The following is a 21677-nucleotide window of genomic DNA, read 5'->3' on the forward strand; positions in this document are numbered from 1 at the left end:
TCTGAGGGGAGGTACTGAGTTGATGGTGCATCAATCTGTGTCAGTCTAATACTATAAAGCTGATCTCATTTTTTTAAGCAGCACTCCCTCTTCCTAAAGAAGGGTGGAGTCTGCTCCTGGCCTGGGACATTTACCAATTCCTTTGAATTCTTCAATAATAATAAATTGTCCTTTATACTTGAATTTCAGGGTCAAGCATATTTCTAAGAGCTAGAATAAATAATAACAGAATTCATTTGGAGGAACAAAAAGTCAAGGATATCAAGGGAGAATGAGGAAATAAGGATTTCCTCCAATGAGGAAAAAAGTGAAAAAAGACATCCTAACAGTACCAGATTTCAAACTCTTTTAAAAAGCAGTAATCATCAAAACAATCTAGTACTGGATAAGAAATAGTGGTTGAATTCTCACCAAATTCCAGAGTTTCCAGGTCAAGGAGAAAATAATGCAATAAGCCAGAAAGAAACAATTTGAATATTGTGGAAACATAATCAGAATAACACAAGATCTAGCAGCTTCTACATTAAGGGATCGAAGCGCTTGGAATATGATATTCTGGAGGCCAAAGGAGCTAGGATTAAAACCGAGAATCACCTACCTAGCAAAACTGAGTATAATGCTCCAAGGCAAAATATGGATTTTTGATAAAATAGAGGACTTTCAAGTTTTCTCAATGAAAAGACCAGAGCTGAATAGAAAATTTGACTTTCAAATACAAGAATCAACAGAAGCATGAAAAGGGAAAGAAGAAAGAGAATTCATAAGGGACTTACTAAAGTTGAACTGTTTTGTTTATATACCTACATGGAAAGGTGATGTGTGTAATTTATGAGACCTTTCTCAGTATTAGGGGAGTTGAAGGGAATATAGACAGAGGGCACAGGATGAGTTAAATATGAAGGGAGAATATCTAAAAAAATGAAATAAATTTAAGGGGTGAGAGAGGAATATATTGAGAGAAGAAGAAAGGGAGAGATAGAACAGGGTAAATTATCTCACATAAAAGTGGCAAGAAAAAGCAGTTCTGTTGGAAGGGAAGAGGGGGCAGGGGAGGGGGAATGAGTGAATCTTACTCTCATCGGATTCAACTTGAGGAGGGAATAACACACACACTCAATTGGGTCTCTTACTCCACAGGAAAGTAAGGGGAAGGGGATAAAAAAGGGGGGGATGATAGAAGGGAGGGCAGATAGGGGGAGGAGGTAATCAAAAGCAAACACTTTTGAAAAGGGACAGGGTCAAGGGAGAAAATTGAAAAAAGGGGGACAGGATAGGATGGAAGGAAATATAGTTAGCCTTTCACAACATGAGCATTGTGGAAGTGTTTTGCATAATAATACACATGTGGCCTATGTTGAATTGCTTGCCTTCCTAGGGAGGGTGGGTGGGAAGGGAAGAGGGGAGAGAATTTGGAACTCAAAGTTTTAAAAACAGATGCTTTAAAAAAAGTTGTTTTTTGCATACAGCTGGGAAACAAGATACTTAGGGAATGGGGCATAGAAATCTGTACTGCCCTACAAGAAAGTAAGGGGAAAGGGGATGGGGGGGGCGGAATGGGGTGAAAGAGGGGAGGGCTGACTGGGGAACGAGGCAATCAGAATATATGCCATCTTGGAATGGAGGTGGAGGGTAGAAATGGGAAGAAAATTTGTAACTCAAAATCTTGTGGAAATCAATGTTGAAAACTAAAATATTAAATAGAAATGATAAAAAATGGGAACAAAAGAGAGTGGTTGAGCAATGGAATAGATTAAGCACATAGTATATAGACATAAATGACTACAGTAATTTAGTGTTACTGTAGTAACACTAAGATACAAGATATTAGGCTAAGAACTTACTATTTGACAAAAACTTCTCAGAAAACTGGAAAGCAGTCTGACAGAAACTGGGCATAGACCAACTTTTCACACCATACACCACCATATAACCTCAAAATAGATGCATTATTTAGACACAAAGGGTAATATCATAAACAGATTAGAGGAGGATGGAAAAAGTTACCTTTTGGATCAGTGGATAAAGGAAGAATTCATGACCGAATAAAAGCTAGAGAGAATCATGGGAGGTAAAAATGAATATTTTTTTTATTGCATTAAATCAAAAGGTTTTTGCATAAACAAAGTCAATGGAGCCAAAATTAAAAACAAAGCAGGAAACTTGGGGGGGGGATTTTGCAGTAAGTTTCTCTATAAAGGTTTCATTTCTTAAATATATAGGGAACTGAGCCAAATTTGTAAAAATAATTCACAAATGGTCAAAGGATGTGAACAGGCAGTTTTGGGAAGAAGTCAAAGTTATCAATAGTCATGTGGGAAAAAATGCTCTAAATCTTTATTGATTAGAGAAATTAATATTAAAACAACTCTGAGGTACCACTTCATACCCATCAGATTGGCTAATATGACAGGAAAGGAAAAGGATAAACATTGGAGGAGATGTGGAAAAAATTGATGCATTAATGCAATGTTGGTGGAGCTGTGAACTGATCCAACCACTTTGGAACTATGCCCAAAGGACTATAAAACTGTGTATAACCTTTGGCTCAGGAATATTGCTATTAGGTTTGTACCACGAAGAGATCAAAGAAAAAGGAAAAGGATCCATATGTACAAAAATATATAGCAGGTCTTTTTAGGGTGGCAAAAAATTGGAAAGTGGGGGAATGCCCATCAAATGAGGAATGGCTGAAGAACAAGTGGATATGATTGTGATGGAATACTATTGTGCTGTAAGAAATGACAAAGGAGATGGATTCGGAAAAACCTAGGAAGACTTATATGAACTGATGCAAAGCAAAATGAACAGAAATAGAGCATTGTGTACAGTAACAGCAATCAACTGTGAAAGACTTAGCTACTCTGATCAATACAATGACAAATGACAAGTCCGAAGGCCCCATGATAAAAATTCTATTCTCCTAGAGAGAGAGAACTGATGAATTGAGTGCAGATTGAAGCATATTTTTTTTTCACTTTCCTTATTTTTTCTGCTTTTTTGTTTTTTGCAACATGGCTAATGTGGCAATATATTTTGCTTGACTTCGTATGTATAATGAGTATCTTTTTTTTTTCCTTTTCAATGGGAGGGAGAGAGAGAATTTGGAACTGAAAATAAAAATGTAAAAATTTAAGAAAAATTACTGTGGAATGTCTTTTAAAAAAAATAGTTAATAGTGTTTTGGTGTGCAATTTTGTGTAAATGGGAAACACACCAGTGGGAAATCAGGAAATCATGGTGAATAATGGCAATGTATTCCATCCCCACCCCCCCCCAAACATCTTCCCCACTCCAACTCCTAATATCCTGAGAAAATACAGAGCTGTAGCAGTGTGGCTTCCTCTCTACAAAACTCTAGACATGCCAGTAAAAATGTAAGTTAGGTGAGCTAGCCAGTCTAAAGAGAGAGTGGGAGTTCCTGACAGGTCTAGGCTATGTGAGAATAACTTTGAACACAGCCCTCATTCATTTCATAAATTATATATATAATATACATACATATATGTATATGTATATATATATATATATATACATATACATATATCACAAAAACCAGGGAATATTTGCATGATTTTTAAGAATACCTTTCAAATACATAATTACTTCAAAAGGGCCAAAATTTCAAGTCCCAGTTTCCAGGACTGGAAATCGAAGGAGGGTAGTAGTTGACAATGAATTGGGAAAAAAAGGCCATTGGATTTAGTGAGTAGGTTGTTGGTTACTTTATAAAGATGTCTCCACAGAGTGGTAGGGACCAGTCCACTTTATTCTAACCCCCACATACATCTTTCATTTTTAGGATAACTTGAGATGTCTTTGGCCCTAGATGACATTGCTTCAAGGATATGATCTTGAGGTCTCTTTTCAACTAGGATGGAAGTAGCAGGGATGAATGGGGTAAAAGGAAGGGCTAATGGCTTCTAGGTCTTCCTGAAAGGGCCCAAGAACTGCCTTGTGCTGGTGTACTCAACTATCTGTATACTTTTGCAAAGGAACTTTCCCTACATTCTCTGAAATTTGGTCAGTAGCTGAAGTTGGAACCAACGTTCTGTAGCCACGTGTTGTCTTTTTCTCTCCTTGAAAGCTGAAATAATAACCCAGTTCTGATGCCTGAGGGTTGGAAAGGTACCTTTTTGAGCCAAACCACATTCGTTGAATCCTGCTCTGACGTGCCTTCAAGCTCTGGGAGCCTGAGCCTGTGACTCTGGAACTTCAAGCCTCAGTGACTCAGAAGTGAACAGCAGCATATTTCCAGGTTGTGTTAGCAGGGAAAACAACAACTCCATCTCCTAATGAATTAATGTGATGAAGGCAGTACTTGTTAGAAAAGGCCTGTAGTGTGATGGTTTCACCCAACCCTGACCCTGAAGGGCCACTGATAAAAAGTCCTGGTGTTCTTTCCTAATTAGGCACAGGTTTTTACAAAAACTTTACCTTTTGCAGGTGACTTACACTAGTTTTAGCTCAGACACGTGAGGAGCCAGAATTATCCATATTTCCACTGCCTGGTGTATCTTGGCCTTCCGTGTGAAGACCTGCTCTGCTAGCTCATTGTCTAGGCCCACTTTGGGGAGGGAGTAACGTCAAATAACTCTGAGGCAGGTAAATCAATCACTTGAGGTCAGGTCACCTGGACTCACTCCTCTCCCCAATCCTGCCACTCTGGCGCTAGCTAGGCTCCTCCCTATGTCCCTTCCTTTTTCACCCAAATCTGTACCTCTTACATCATTATGCTCGTAACTGTTTTACTTCTCAACACGAGGCGGGGGTAGGGGACTAGTCAATTAGCCAAGCCAATAGCATTTTTTAAGCACTTGACTCCGGGCTAGGGACAATGCTAAATGTTGGGGCTATAAAGAAGGGCAAAAAAACCATCCCTTCCCTCAGGAAGACTGCATTCTAGTGGGGGGAGACAATGTGCAAATGTCTACAAGGTACATGTACCTCTCTCTGTCTCTGTCTTTCTGTGTGTCTGTGTCTGTATCTATCTATCTGTCTGTCCCTCTGTGTGGGTCTCTATCTCTCTATCTCTCCAAGGTATAGGGAAGGAATCTCAGTGGGAAAGCACTTAGCATAGGGAGAGAGGGAGGAGACACCAGGAAAAGGCAAAGGCATTATTTAATAATGTTCATAGTCAGTGGAATTGATTACCACCGGCTGCTCCTTCCCCCCTCCCCCATATTTTGCCTGGAGAAGAGAAGGGGGGGTGGGGAGAAATGATAGTTATCTTCATAGATGTGAAGACAACTCAGGGAAGAGGAAATAGATTTGTTCTGCCCGCTCCCAAAATGAAGGCCTAAGAACAGTGGTCATAAATGGTAATGGAGCTAATTTGGAGTTTGCATAAGGGGAAACTTCCTAATTATCTAAAAGTGTAATGGGCTGTTTCCTAAAAGTGGGCCCCCTCCCCCACCTGAGGTCTTTTCAATGGAGGCTGCATGATTCATAGCCAGGTATACTCTAGGTTGGGCTGGATGGCCTCTGAGATCCCTTCCCTTGAAGGGTTCTGATTGTGTGATTCATGTGTTTGAAACACAGGTAATCTGAACCAACCTGAACTGGACCGAGTCCAAGGCAGTTTTCCTGTGCTAGCCTCACTCAATTGCACGATCCGAATTAGAATAGTTAGGAGGCCTCAAGTGGCTCTTTGCTGCTCGTGCCACCAGTCCACAACAGACCAGTGGGTTTGGGTGGAAAGCCACAATTCCAACATCAATTCCTCATTTCAAATCTAAGAAATAAAGATGAATTGCAGGGAGAGTCCTACCCCAAGTCACAAAGTATTAGTCAACACTTGCATCTAAAATCTGGAGTAAACCTTGTCCCAAAGCCCTTCGGTAAGTGACCCTGACCTGCCCCGCGTGTGGGCGGAGCGGAGTTGTCTATAGGCGAGAGAGCTCCCGCCTTCGCCAGTCCCCTTGGAGTCTCTGCTGTGGAGACTCTTCAAACAGGGGCCCTCCCTCTGGACTCTCCAAGAGCATAGCGTGGAGTCCACTAGGGAGAGTCACAAGCCAAAGGGCTTTGGGACAAGGGTTACACCTGTTTGGCTTTTTAAGCCCTCCGTGACCTGGTCCCTTTCTACGTTTCCAGTCTTACACCTTACTCCCTTCCACGACTCTGCGTGCTCTGCGATGCAGTGACAGTGGCCTCCTGGCACACTTCGTCCCTACTCCAAGCATTTTCATCGGCTGCTTCCCGTTCCTGGAATACTCTCCCCCTCATCTCCGCCTCCTGGCTTCCCTAGATGCCTTCAGATCTCAAAGTCCTATTTTTGCAAGAATCCTTTTCTAGTCTCTGATCTTTTCTTTGACATTATACCCAGTTTATCCCTTTACGTACACATTTGCTTACATGTTGTCTCTCCCATTATATTTTGAGCTCTTCGAGAGCAGGGACTGCTTTTTGGTCTTTCTTTGTATCTCCATTACTCACAACACAGAGACGGGGCACATAGAAGGGTGTTAGTTTGAGTCACAACACTTTTATCCCAAGTAACAAGTGGTTACAAAACGTCCCTCGCTGTAATTTCCTAGTTACAAACTGTCTCTCCCTGTGAAGCCCTAGTTACACAATGACCTTCCTGGGACTCTCCTGGGAACTCAGTGCTCTTACTTAAACTCTCATCGCTCGCTGAGCGGCGACCGAACGCACTGACCCTAGAAGGAAATGAGGCTCGCGGAGAGCCAGAACTGGATGGCTCGAGATCTGGGACCCCAAAACAGACTTTTCAGATGCCCCAGCGCACCAAGTGCACCCGCACTTGCCACGGACCCACCTCCCCCTGCACTACATGGTCCCGCCTGCCTCTGTCTCACTTCTCTTGGCTTCCCCTCTCCTCCCCTCCAGAACCCCGCCTCCTCACCCGGAGTTGGCCGGGTTGGGTCTGTGGAGGCTGGGTTGCGTCACGCTCTGAAGGAGACACCCGCGTGTGGCATGGAGGCGGGAGCCTGGGGCCGGGCGGCGGACGCCGGCAAAGTGATAAGCAGGAGACCCCGGGTGGAACAGAAGGCCGCCGGTGGGCTGTGACGTGAGATCCTCCGGCACGACCAGCTCCGCGCCGCCGCCGAGTTCATGCCACAGAGCGCCAGAGGAGGCTTCCTGCTAAGCCACTTCTTCCCGGGGGGATGCCGGACGCCGCCGCCTCTGGTAGCCAGGAGACCGCCACTGTGGGGGTCCAGCGCTCCATAGAGCCCAGCGCTCTGAGCAGACTGACCCGCTACCAGACCTACAAGCGGCGATGGTTCTTCCTTCTGGTCGTCTCCTTACTCAGTTGTTCCAATGCTATGGTGCGGAGCCAGAGGGAGGCGGGAGTAGGGAAAAAGGGGAGGCTGGCACCCTGGGCCGGGAGCGGGCTGGCTGGGCCTATCTTCAGAGAGAGCTCAGGCTTGAGCTGGGGGGCAGGAGGGGCCGAGGCACCCAGAGACTTGGTCCGATTGGAGACCAGCGAGTTCGGTCTCATGCTTTTCTGTCGGGCTGTTAAGGCTGTACGAAGAAGCAGAAACAGAAAGAGAGTTCAATCCGGCCCCTTCTTTAGAGGGAGAGACCGAGGCCCAGAGAGGGGGAAGGAACGTGCTTACAGGACTGGGATCCCAGCTCTCTCGGCTATGACCTTTGGGATGGAGTAGCAAAGGTATCTTCTAGGGCTCAGCAGAGCAAATTAGAATGTGGAAGACAGAATGCCATAAGAAGCCCCCAGAAAGATTTATATGCGGGACCTGGCATGTATCTCTATTCAATTTCCTTCTGGTCTAATCTGGACCTGTGATTTCAGTGATGAATAGGTGTGAGGAAGCTCCCTCTGCCAGTGCCGATTCAGCAACTGTCTTGCAACTTAGAAGAAATGAAAGTCTCACTGAGTTGCCTGGGATATTAAGAGGCTGCTGCTACCTTCCCAGGGTCACACAACCGCCAAGTATCAGAAAGAGGCCTTGAACTCAGGTCTTCCTGACTCCAAGGACTCTGTCCACTATACTATGCTGCTTGTATAATCTGAACCAATATTTCTTCTTTTTAGAAACCCAACTCAAATTATTGGCGCTCTGGGAAATCTTCCCCCATCTCCCCTTTGGTTATTACCTTTCCCCTTTTGATCTTACACAGAGCTTTGTCTTCTACTTGTCTAATGCGCTAGGTGGCAAAGAGGATAGAGCTTGAGGCCTGGAGTCAGGAAGACTAATCTTCCTGAGTGCAAATTTGGCCTTAGACACTTACTGTGTGACCCTGTGCAAGTCACTTAACCCTGCTTGCCTCAGTTCTTCAGCTGTAAAATGAGCTGAAGAAAGAAATGGCAAACCACTCCAGTGTCTTTGCCAAGAAAACCCCAAATGGGCTCATGGAGAGTCAGACACCATGGAACATGTACTAACCTTGTAATAGCTAGTATTACAGTTCTCCTTTTGTCTTGTCTTTCTACTAGAATCTATGAAGTCAGAAGCCTAGGCTGATTTGTACACCCACCCAGGGGTGTTTAATGCATATTTGTTATAGGCTCTTGACACAACTAAGGAAGATTTCCTTCTCTCCCCAGGCCTGCCAAGGCTTTACTGGATAAAATTTTAAAGGGAACTAATGCATCAGAGGACTTGCAGTGGGGTGTGTGGGTGGAATTTGTTGATTTTCTTTCAAGCATTGTGGGCATTGGAAGGTGGGGAGGGTATCAGAAGGCTGTCAGTGCCTGGGCCCTGCATATACTCTATTTTCAGAGGAATTTCACCCTAACAATAGAGCCTTGTCATGACTTGGACTGTCTCAGCTTCTCTTTAAGACTAAGATCCCTTCTTGTGGGATAGAGCAATACAGTATACTAATATAGCAAACGTTTTTATTAATCACATACTAGATGTGCAAATCACATATGGAATTTAAATGAGATATGGCCCTTGCCTTTAAAGGACTAGGAAAATGATAAGATGCCATCCCAGTGTACATACAGCTTAGAGGGCTGTACAAGTACCATGTGAGATACTGAAGCTGGGCTGGGGTGTTGAGAGGAATCCAACAGGGAAAGAAAAACCATCTGAAGAAAGCTGGGCTTTAAAAGTAGATTAGGAACCAAAGTCATAAAATGGGAGTGGTCAGGGAAAGGTGAAGAGAAGATATTCTAGGTCTAGGGAAGAGTATAAACAAGGCACCAAGCCATAATGTGACATATTTGCTGGGGGTGGGGGTGGGGAGGAGTAGATGGTCAGAAGTTGTCCATTACTAGAAATTCACAATTAAAGAGGTAAGGGGAGAGACCACTAATCAAAACTAGCATTTCCTAGTCATGCGCCACTATTCAAGTCTCAGAATCTCCCAAGCAGCAGCTGACTAGGATGTCAGGGTGTTTTCTGTGTGTGTGTCAACAATATACAATAGGAGGGGAGAGATAGGGCATTGCATTGCAGAGGCCTTTGAATTTCAGGTCAAGGAAAGTAAACTTGAATTAGTAGAGTAGTAGTTTTCTGTCTAAGGAAGATTACTTTGGCAGTCCTGGGAAGGATAGATTGAAATGGGGGTAGAGGTGGAAAGGAGACCTGTTGGGAGATTCTTGCATTCAGGTCACCTTCTCCAGGTAGGCTTCTTACTGGAGTCTGGCATTTGGAAAAGAGAGGAGCTGATAGAGATGAGAGAAGTACAGTTAGAAAGTCACGGAACTTGGTAAGTGGTTTGCATATCAGAGATGAGGGAGAGTGAAGAGACAAAAATACTGAGCCATAGATAGAAATGGGATGAAATCAGAGAGAAGAGTATATATTCAGGGGGAAAAAGAATAAGCTAATTTTTGGACATATTGACTTTAAGATGCTGATGAGACAGCCAGTGGAGATAGATTAGAGCAAGTCAAGCATATGCACTGTTCCTTGCTTTATCCCAAACCTTGGGATTTCTGGTACAAATCCCGTTCTACCCACCTGGTGCTAGCAGATGGCTCCTGTTCTCCTCCATGCCTACCTCACCACTCCCTGTCCACACCTTATCTGGGCAACTGAAATTAATTGACCCCATTGCTACTACTCACAAAGAGCCCTCCAACTCCCAAGAGGCTTACCCTTTCCACACTTGGCCTTCACTGATACTATCAACTTGACCTCAATATGGTAGTAGGAGTCAGTGGTGCCAGGGCAACTAGGGCCATCCCATCTACAGCCCAACCTCTACAATGAAGTAATTATTGTCACTGGGTGATAACAAGGGTGTGGTAAGAGAAGTTCATTACTGGGAGCTTATGAATCATCAAGCCTTTTGGATTGTTTGGCTAGGGAGTATTACTTATTCTTTCTAAGACTCTTTTAAAGTTTGGCTGCCTGCAGGGTCAGAGAATGTGTCTGACTGTGACCAGATTTCTCTTCTTTGGATAGCATAAACTCCAAGTTAACATCACTATCTTTTCCTTCAAAAGATTTCTGTTTTGGCCTAACACTGATTTTGGAGTTGAAGGACCTGGGTTCAAATGCTGACTCTGCTGACCCTGTTTGACCCAGGATGAGTCACTTAACCACCCTAGACCTAAGCTTCATCATCTGTTAAATAAGTAATTTGGACCTCCAAGGTCCCTCCTGGGTTCATGCGTCTTCAGGACAAAAACGTACTGTCATGTCACCCAGTGTTTTCATTGGCTGTCTACCATGCTTGGAACTCTCCCTCCTCATTTCCATCTCCTAGTTTCTCTGGCTTCTTTCAGGTCTTAACAAAAGTTCTTCTGCACAAAGTCTTTCCCAGTCCTTTATCTTAGTGCTCTCCCTGCTGACCTTATCTCCAGTTTATCTATATCTCACTTATGCATAGTTGTCTTATCCATGAGATTATGAGCTCCTTAAGGGCAGAGTCTTTTGCTTCCTTTTTGTATTTTTGGTTGTGTAGTGACATGACTTCATGCGGTTATCCAAGTAGTATAATGTCTGGCACATGTTGTCGTTCCTTCATTTCAGTTATGTCCAACTCTTCATGACCCCATTTGGGATTTTCTTAGCAAAGATGCTGAAGAGGTTTGCCATTTCCCTCTCCAGCTCATTTTAGGGATGAGGAAACTGAGGCAAACAGGGTTAAATAACTTGCACAGGGTTGCATAGCTCATAAGTGTCTCAGGCTAGGTCTTCCTGACTCCAGGTCCAGTGCTCTATCCACTGTGCCACCTAGCTGCCCATTGCCCATGTACCCACCACCTGGCACATAGTAGGTGCTTAATAAATATTAGATGACTGACAAGCTGGGCACACCCTTGATTCTGCCCCAAGGATATTCTTTCTTCCTTGAGTCTTGAATCAGGTACTCTGTCTTTCATTTCTCCACACTCTGCATTAGGAACGTTATTCACTCACTCAGCTTCAGCTATCACTTTTATGCAGATGACTCCCATACCTGTTTACCAGTCCTGATCTTTCTCCCAAGTTCCAGGTCTGCATCTCCAATTACCTTCAGAATGTCTTGCTATCCAATGTAAAGAGTGCTGGATTTGAATGCTTCTGACCCTTATCTTGCTACTTACTATGTGAGTAGTTAAGTGCTTTGTATTTTTTTACTAGACCTCAGTTTTCTTATCTATAAATTGAAGGGCTTGGAGTAGATTATTTATAAGTCCCCTTCTAGTTCTTACTCTATCATCTTGTGATCTCTACCTTGATCTCTTGCTACTTCTTCAAAGTCAGTGTGTCCCAGATGGAAGAAAGCTCGATAGAACTGGAGATGTCTAACCTAGAGAAAAGAAGACCTGTTTGGGGATGGAATGGGGAAAGCACAATAGCTGTCTTTCATGTACTTGAAGGGCTATTATGTCAATTGCATGGGGGCAGATTTTGGCTCAAAATAAGGAAAAAGTTCTAACAATTTTGAGTTGTCTAAAAGTAGGATGGGCGGCTTCTAGGGTTTAGTTTTCCCTCAACCCTTTAGGGGCAGAATGACCTTTGCTCAAGATGTCATGGAGGGATTCTTGTTTAGGGGAAGGTTAGGAACTTCTTATCTCCCTTCCAACTCTTAAGTCACCTCTTCAAACGAGCTGTCTTCTTAACTTCCTCATTTCTTTTGATGGCTCCACTATTCTCCTGGGCTCCTCACCTCAGAGTCACTTTTGACCTTTCCTTCTTCTTCTCTTCTCCATTCTGGTTTCCAAGTCCAGTTGTTTCCTTCACCACAATTTCTCTTATATCTATCCCTTTTGTTCCACCCAGCCTCTCTGTTTCAGGCCTCATCACTTCACACCTCGACAACAGTGTCATTGCCTTCAATCTCTCCCCTCTCTAGCCCGTCCTACTCATGATGCCAGATGGAATGGTCAATTCTCTGTCACTCTCAAAATGCTTTAAATGGCTTCCCATTGAATAGACTAGAACTTAGCTTGGCATTCGTAGCCCTACACAATCTACTTCTAATCTCCCCCTTTGTCCACCTTCTCTCCCACTGTTTCCCTACAGAAACCTTTCAGCTACGTTAACCTGCCAGGGTTATTCCCTTTCCTTATGTTTTTACTTGATTGGAGTGCCTTCACCCTCTTCTTTCCCTCTCCAAATCCTCCTCGTTCTTCAGGATGTCCCACCATCTCCATGACTCTTTCCCTGGCCCAGCCACTGACCTTAAAGCAGAAGCTAAATGCCTACCCATCAGATATGGTGTAATAGGCATACCACTAGAAGGTGGCCAACGACCCTTCTGACTGCCAAATTGTGTGATTCTGTAATTCATAAACAGCTGCCACTGATTTTGATTAAGCCTTTGATATACTTCAGAGTCACTTTTATACTGGATCAGGAATAAGCCACATTGTATAGGCAACCAGAGTTTTGGATTTGAAATCAAGGAAGTTCAAATCTGGATTCTGCTATTTTCTGTGTGACCTTACCTTTGGCTAGTTACCCTCTCTGGCCCTTAATGTCCCCTTCTACAAAATGATGGTGGTTGACTAGATGATCTCTGAGGTAATTCCTGGATCTAAATATATGATCCCATTTCTGCCTGACCTGTGGCTGTTTTCCCTTTCTGATATGTTTTACCACAGATCTTCACCCTCGTCTTGGTCCTTCCTCAATCTCCCTGGGTCATGCCTCTTTGCTAATTTCCATTGCCCTTCTCCCTGCCAGGCACACCAAAATACGTTCCCTGCCTCCGCTGAATGGGGCCTCATGCTTATACAGGATGAGAGTTTTAATGTACCTCAATTGAGAAGGTTGGACTAGATGACCCCTAAGGCCCTTTCCTCCTTACTTTATGTTTTTTGTTGTTATTATTTTTCTCTTTTCTATTTTATTTGTAAATTTTTAAATTTTAAACTTAAATACAAAATGAGAAAATAAAAAATTGTCATGTACATGGCAGATCATAAGAGAGGATTCAGTATAAAACAACACATTTCCATTTCAAGAAAACCTGTATAATAAATTCCACATGTTGTTTTCAAAGCTGCCCAGCTTTCCTTTGCTTCCTTGTTGGTTTTCTTTTGTTCTCTGCTGTGTACTTTTTACTTTATTTTTTTCCCTTTCCCTCCCCCACTACCCTAAAGAAGGCTACAATTAAACATGGGTGTATATATATGTACATAGATATCTATAAATATACACACACATATACATATACACTCACACACATACATGTAAGATCATACTAGGCTTATTTTCTCCTAGGTCTTTCCATGTTTTTCTAAGTCAGTCAGCCCATCATTTCCTACCCCACATCAATATTCCAACTCAATCACACCCTATCTGAGGGATTATCTATGACAGTTCCTGCCCCCCCCCCCCAATTTTCTATACTCCTTCTATTCTTGGCTTTTATTTTATACAAGGTTTTATTTATACAATAAAATTTTAGTTTAAATAATTGAAATTATCCTTTTCATACTTCAACAATGCTCTCATCCTATAATGTAGTTTAAGGTCTGATACTGCTTGTGTGGGATGAAAGACCCTCACCAATTAAAAAAAATTAATTTTTAATAAGGAGCCATCTCATGGTGGGAACAGAAATAAAATTTTATTCGATTCTCGAGAGAATAGGGTATCCTCTGCCAGAACAAATCTAGCAAGAGAGTCAAAGACACAAAGAACAAAGCACCAATAATTATACCTAATGCAAGAGAATTTCCACCCACCTCTGACCCTTCTCACCATTGGCTGGGAGGTGGGCTTACAATCTGAGCGCGAAAAGCTAGACAAAGAACCGGGAAATCAAGGCACAGAAACTCCAATTCCCATTCCCTTAGTTAATGATTACAAGTGAGGTGACATCTATAAATCTGGAGAAGAAGAATAAGATAAGGGGAGGGGGAGATGCTCTCCATTCTTTTACAGAACTTTTACAGTAAAGGAAAGCAGGTCACAGTGACCGTATTCTTACTTAGCAAATCTTTAAACCGGAACCAGAAGAAAGAACAAAAAGTTTCAGGGTAAAAAAAACTTTCCCAGAGGCTGAGCCATCAGGCTCTCATGGCCTCAGAATTTTTCCACTTCCCTATTTCCCTATTTCTTGATTTTTAATCATTTCTAAGAATGGATATGAATAGATATAGATATATATTTATACATATATATTCCCTGCAAAGTCTTCACATTTTATTTTCTCACTACCTCATACATTGCTGAATCTACTTACTTTACATCTTTTTTCCCCTGGCTTCTTTGAATTTCCTGACCTTTTGTTCTTCCAAATGAACTTTGTTATTATTTTTTCTCAGTAAAATAATTTTTTAGTAATTTAATTGGTATGCCATTGAATAAATAGATTAGTTAGGTAAAATTGTCATTTTAAAAATTATATTGGCTTTACCTACCCATGAACAATAAATACTACTTCAGTTATTTAGATCTGAGTTTATTTGTACAAAAAGTGTTTTATATTTATATTCATATAATTCCTGTGTCTGTTTTGGCAGGTATATGCTCAGATATTTTATACTGTCTAGGTATTTTAAATGTTCTAAAACAATATTGTATAATATTGCTGACCCATAGTATAGTTTCTTTATTTTTCACTTTTGATTAGATCTATTTTAACTTTAACTTTATCTGAGATCATGATTACTATCCCTGCTTTTTTTACATACTAAGTTCTACTCCTGCTTTTTATTTTGTCTTTGTGTGCATCTCTCATTTTTATGTTTCTTGAAAGCACCATATTGTTGAATTCAAAATTTTAATCTGCTGTTTCCATTTTATGGATAAATTTGTCTCATTCACATTCTAAGCTACAATTTCTTGTTGTGTAGTTTCCTCCTTCCCATTTTTCCTCACTATCCTTCTACACCCTATTTACCCTATCCCTCCACACTCCTCTGCTTTACTTCTACCTACTAGGTTCCTGTCCTATTCCTTAACGTACCCATGCCTCCAAGATTCCCTCCCTTATCTTCTCCCCCCAACCTATCCTCTTGCCCTCTTATTTCTTTCTGAATTTAGAAGACTTTTATACATATATACACATATACGCACATATATGTATATATGTATATGTATGTATGTACGTTGTTCCCTCTTTAACCCATGAGGGTTAAACTGATGAGAATAAGGGTCTAGCACTACCCACTCTTCCCCCTTCTAGCTTCTTATGTATCAGTTTTTCCTTTTTTGCCTCATTTGTATAGGATAATTACTCCTTTTTATCTTTCCCTACACAGTTTTTTTTTTAGAATCATCCCATCATACACAGCTCAACCCATGTCTTTCTTTCAAACTACTCAAATAATGATGACAATCATAAGAGTACTGCTAATATTTTCACACATATGAAGTAAACAATCTGGACCTTATTGAGTCCCTTATAACTGGTCTTTAATGTTTACTTTATATTTCTCCTGGATGTTATATGTCAAATTTTCCCTTAGTTCTGGGGCGTTTTGCCACAAAAAATTGAAAGCCTTGTTTGTTAAACATCCATTTTTCTTTTCATTCAGGATTTACTTAACTTTGCTGGGTAAGTTACCCTTGGTTGTAATCTCAGCTCTTTTGGTCTATGGAATTTAGTATTCAAGACTTACAGTCCTTCAATGTAGTAGCAGCTAGGTATTGTGTAATCCTTATTGTAGCTCCATGACATTCAAAATTTTTTTTTCTTGTTGCTCCTGATTTTTTCCTTAACCTAGGAGCTTTGAAACTTGGCTATGATATTCCTGTAAGTTTTCCTCCTGGGATCTCTTTCAGGTGGTGATTGGTGGGTTTTTTCTATTTCTGCTTTGCTTTCTTGTTCTAGAACTTCAGAACATTTTTTCCTTGACAATTTCTTCCAATATTGTATCAAGATGATTTTTTTATCATGATTTTTGGGTAGTTTGACTATCCTTGTATTATTTCTCCTAAATCTGTTCTCCAGATTGGTTGTTTTTCTGTTGAGATATTTTACTTTCTCTTCTATTTTTTCATTCTTTTGATTTTGTTTTATGATTTCTTGGTGTCTTAGAATGTCATCAGCTTCCCTTTGTCCAATTTTAGTTTTCAAAGAATTATTTTCTTCCTTAAGTTTTTGATTTTCTATTTCTAGTTGTTTGACTTTCTCTTCATAATTTTCTTTATTTTTCTTGGATTGTTCTTATTTTTTTCCTCTAACTTTTCCTCTATCTCTTATTTGATTTTTAAAGTCCTTTTTAAGTTCTTTCAAGAACGCTTTTTGTGCTTGAGACCATTTGACACTCATTGAGAAACTAGTGACTTTTTAAGCCCCATCATCTTCCTCTGAATATGAACCCAGATCTTCTCCATCCCCACAGTTAGCAATCTATGGTTGGGTTTTTACTCCTTTGCTTACTCATTTTTATTTATTTATTTTTTTGTTTTATTTTGTTTTTTAGCAGCTATTAGTGTAATCAAGTTGTAGTCCTGAGGTAAGGGAATGATCCCTCAAGCCTCAGGTCCTTCTTATTGTTATTTTCTGAAGTCTGTTTTGAGGCCCAACCTTGGGCACAGCTAGGGGTCCCTGCCACACTGTCCCACAAATGATCTTGCTCCTTGCAGTCCCTCGCTTGGCTGCAAACTACAGCTGTCCTCTCTGCCCCCAAACTGAAACCAAAAGATTGCTCTCCTGCAAGTGCCCACACACAACAAGGTCCCCACCCCTCTGCTACTGCACTCACCAGGTGTGTGCTAGCTCCTTCTCTTGGAAGCCATAGCTGGGGGTGGGTGTGTGTGTGGGTGGGGGGGAGTGTCTTATCAGCACAGCTGTGCTTAGTGTCCCTCAGCAGTGGAAGGTCCTTCAATCTTCTCCCACTGAGCCATCAGACCCCCACACTGCAAGATGAACATTTCTAAGGCTGAGGCTGCCTTCCAACCCAGCTGCCCCCAGAGCTTGTTGTTTGTTGATCCTATAAAGTCCCTCTGGAGTTTGTTTGCACTTCACTCAGGCCAAACCTCCTCCCCTGGAGGTCAGGTCTTTCCTGGGGTCTTCTCAAATTGTCTTAGGAGGACAGATACGTTACCCCATGTTTATTTCTGCCGCTCTGAGGCAATGTTCTGTCTTTTTTCGTGGAGGAAATTTGGAGAGCCAAAAGTTTTCTGACCTACTCTGCCATCTTCCCAGCTGCATTATGTTTTGTTAACATCCAAATACCTAATTGTCACCAAGAAATAGAGAGGTGAATTTAGCTTTGATGTAAAAAAAAAAAATTCTAACGAATAGTTAACCAAAAGTGAAACTGGATGTGAGATAATGAGTTTTCTAACACTGAGTCTCTTTAAGTGAATTCCTGCTCAGTTTTGGATGGGACTAAATGACCTCTGTGGTCCTTTGTAGTTTTGAGACTATGGGATCTGTGTTTGATAGATTCATTTCCTATATAGCATCCATGACTGATACAAGCATGATCATGTTACTCCTCTCTGGAGAAGATGTATTTTAATGGGAACCTGGACAATATTATGCCTTAACCCAAAATAATGAAGTCCACATGGTGACAGGCTAGGAGTTCAGGTCACTTGGATTTTTCCTTAATGATTCAAGTTCTCGTGTTGTTCTGTCCCTAACGAGAGAGTAACTATTAAAAACAATTAGTTAACATGTTTTTACTGAATCCCTCTCCTTCTTACACTATTCTTTGTGAGGTTAAGCAATGGGGGAAAACAGGAGGAATACACTGTGGCAGACTCTTACCCTTGTGGGCCTTTAGCTATTCCTTGTGTGGGATAGGAACAGTTGTGATCCTGGGCTTACTTTGTATGGGCAAATGCCATAGAAATCCTGGGGTGGAGGAGGAAAGATCAGTCTGTACTGGTTGCCTCCCTTCTCCCTCCTTATACTGTCCTTCCTTATCTTGGATTCCTAGATTCTCTAGCTCCATTCAAGACTTTGCTCAAGGGCTACCTCCTATGATAGACCTTTCTTAGATTCTTCTCCTCCTCAAATTATTAGGGTTTCTTTCCTCTAGATAACTCAATATTTGCTTTGTATAAATTTTGTATTTACTTATCTGTGTATATATAGTTTCCCCTCTGATAAAAACAATCAATCAAATAATAAAGATTACCGAGTACCTACTATGTGCCAGGTACTGTGTTAAGCACTGGGACTACAAAAAAGAGGCAAAAGACAGTCCCTGACCTCAAGAAGCTCACAATCTAGTGGAGGAGACAGCATGCAAAGAAATATATACAGGGTGAGTTATATACAGGATAAATAGGAAGTAATTAAGAGAGGGAAGGCACTGGAGTTAAGAGGGGGTCCTTTCTTTACTTGGGGGCAGGGCCTTCTTTCCTTTTGGTCCTTGTATCTCCAGAACTTTGGACAACGCCTGGCACATAGTAAATAAACATTTGCTAAATGCCTATTGGATTGAATTGAGAAGGAATCTATTGGAAGGATTCATGAAGGTAGGCCTTGAAAGATGCAGAGGACAGGGGAGGAGTACATTCTAGCTAGGGATATGGCACTGAAGCCTGGGAGGGCACTGAAACCACCCTGACTGGATTGGAGGGTGCATGTTAGGGAGTACAGGGAAGCAAGTTTGAATGGGCAATAAGAGCAGCTAACATTTATACAGTGCTGTCAGGTTCTCAAAGTCCTCTACAGGTATCCTCACAACTGCCCTGAGTAGGGTTTTATTATCTTTACTATCACAGACAAGGAAACAGGTTCAGAGATGCAAATTGATTCCCTATGGGCACCCAGCTAATAAGAGTCCAAGGCTGGATTTGAACCCAGGTCTTCCTGACTTCAAATCCAAGCTCTTTCCACTCAATAGCCCTGCCTCCTTAAAGGTAAGGTAAGGCCAGATTGGTGAATGCCTTAAATGCTAGGCTGAGGATTTTTCCTTTTGGTTGCGTATTGACATGACTTCATGCAGCTATCCAAGTAGTATTTAATTCCAAAGGGGAGATTGGAGGAGACATCACATGGCTGGAGGCATGTTGCCAGGCAACAAGACTGGTCTCAGAATCACAGAATATCAGAGCAGGAAGGGACCTGAGTGACATCTAGTCCATTCTCCTGATTTTACAGATGAGGAAACTAGCCCCAGAGAGGGGATTGATTTGTCGGATGTCACATAGAGCCTTAGTGGTAGCCTGGCTCTCAGGCCAGTGCTCAGGAAATGGCTTTGTTCCCCAGGGCAGAGGGAGGCTGGTGAGCCAGCTGTGGCCTCTAAAGGGGCCTTGAGCTTTTTCCCCATAGAGAGAAACTCATCCTTTGAGTTTCATTTATTTCTTACATACCAGCAATAACCAGTACTTCCCCCTTTCACTTCACTTCCTTGCTCCCCTTACCTCCCCAACAGCAAAAAAAAAGGGGAAGCAACTTTCTTCTACCTTTTCTGTCCTTTCCACTGAAGGTCTTTTGTAGAGCTAAAATTGGACAACTCTGTTACTCCTTTAACCCCTTCTACCCTCTCCCTTCTGTCCTCATCATTGAGGGAGATAGGAACCCTGGGTTCTTAGTGCGGGCTCTTCCACTAAGTCACTGTGTGACTTTGAACAGGTACCGGTCCTTTCCCTGTCTCTGTCTCTGCACATCAATCATCTTCTTGGTCAAAGACAGGAGATAATTCTTACCCAGCTTCCTACTTAGAGCTCTGGTGAAGATCAGAAGAGAGAATGAATCGGAAAGCCTTGAGGATTTATAAAGTCACTCTTACGTGTGAAAGATGTTAACATCTTTTGAGATAAAGGCTGGGGAATTTAAATAATTTTCTGGAACAACAGGATAACTCCAGAGATGAGGAGTTCAGATCAAGGGCAGATAGTGTGGGCCCAGGACCAGTCTGTTCTCACCTATGGAATCAGTTTATATTTGTGCTTATCCCTGGGTCTGCAGAACAGTGGGGCCTGGATCTCTTCCACCTTCTCTAGATAGTCTGACGTCTAGACAGTCTGACCTCTCATTCTGGTGCTGGGATACAAGTAGCCTCTGCATTCTTTTCTCTCTACCTAGAATGTCCTTCTCCCACCTGTCCCTCCATAACCCTGCAGTCCTCTAGGACTCAAACTCCGCCTGCTCTGAGGTTCCTTTGGGTTTTGAATTTATGACCCTATGATGAGAATGCCACCTCTTTCAAAAGACCTTTCCCAATTACTCTCCTTATTAGGATATGCCCTTCCCTCCCTTCCCCCACCCCCAATACTGCCTATCCTGCCCTCTTTCCTCCTCCGCCCACCTCCGCACTGCCCATGTGTGACTCAGAACTGAGGGAAAGACTCATCCTTGGAGATGATGAACAAATGCTCTTAAGGTCCCCTGAGTCATCAGATTTGCCTACTGTTTCGTAATCTCAGAGCTTGAGCCCTGTAGTTCTATGTCAGTTGTTTTTCAGTCCTGTAGGACTCTCCATGACCCCATTTGGGGTCTTCTTGGCAAAGTTACTAGAGTACTTTGCCTTGCTCCAGCTTATTTAACAGATGAAGAAACTGAGGCAAACAGAGTTAAGTGACTAGTCCAGGCTCACACAATCCGTAAGTGTCTGAGGCCAGGTCTGAACTCAGAAAAAAAAAAAGTCTGCTTGACTCCAGGCCTGGCACTCTATCCACTGCACCACCAAAAAACAAGCCAAAAGTAACTATGCCACTCAAGTCTGGAAGGCTCCCAATTGTATATATGCTGTATTCACTTGTCTGTGAACTTATATTCTCCCCTCTCTCCCAGAGAATGTAAGCATTTTGAGGACAGAGACTCTCTCCATCCCAATGGCAGCCCTCTAGGAGGTGCTCATAAATGTTGTTGATTGATTGAGTTGGAGTCAGGCATTTCCTGAGTTCAAATCCTAACCCTGATACTGATTGTGTAATTGGGGGCAAGTGACTTAACTTCTGAGCCCCAGTTTCTTCACCTGTAGACTAGAGATAATTATATCTGTATTATCTGGTTCATATGGGATAATCTAGGTAAAGTGCTTTGCAGATCTCAAAGCGCTATAGACATGCTGACCATCATTGTCTTGCATAAAGCTTTCCTTCTATTCCAGTTCCCAGGAATCTCTGACCTCCTAAATTACATAGAGTCTGAAGACCATTCTGGTCACACCCTGTCCTGTGTACTTTTCTGCTTTTCCTCCCTTTACCCCCAGACTGTGAGCTTCTTGGGGGCTGGGGCTGGGGTTGGGGGTGGGGTCTTTCCTGCTGTCTCCTATGGGGAGATAGATAAGTAAGTGCTTTTCCTAAGTGCAGAGGATCCCAGGCCCATTTCTGGATCAGTGACCAGTGATGACTTCTGGCCTTGGTTTGGCAGCTGGGTTTAATACCAGCACCCCAAACTCCGGCTGCTGTTTAGTTTGGAGCAAACGTTGTTCTTTGGCTCTGGGT

At 42.3% G+C, this 21677-nt stretch overlaps 1 protein-coding gene across 2 annotated transcripts in view; it reads left to right on the forward strand.

Moving 5' to 3' along the window:
• Nucleotides 1-6997: 6997 nt before the first annotated feature.
• The window catches only part of SLC49A3 (solute carrier family 49 member 3), a 55557-nt gene continuing 40877 nt past the window's right edge, over nt 6998-21677 (forward strand). For both annotated transcript variants that reach the window (XM_036763796.1, XM_036763797.1), the window contains exon 1: nt 6998-7286. In XM_036763796.1, coding sequence (XP_036619691.1) covers nt 7125-7286 — 162 coding nt within the window. In that variant the 5' untranslated portion in view covers nt 6998-7124. The remainder of the gene's footprint in view (nt 7287-21677) is intronic.

The sequence above is a fragment of the Trichosurus vulpecula genome, chromosome 6 (assembly GCF_011100635.1).
Source record: "Trichosurus vulpecula isolate mTriVul1 chromosome 6, mTriVul1.pri, whole genome shotgun sequence".
NCBI lineage: Eukaryota > Metazoa > Chordata > Mammalia > Diprotodontia > Phalangeridae > Trichosurus > Trichosurus vulpecula.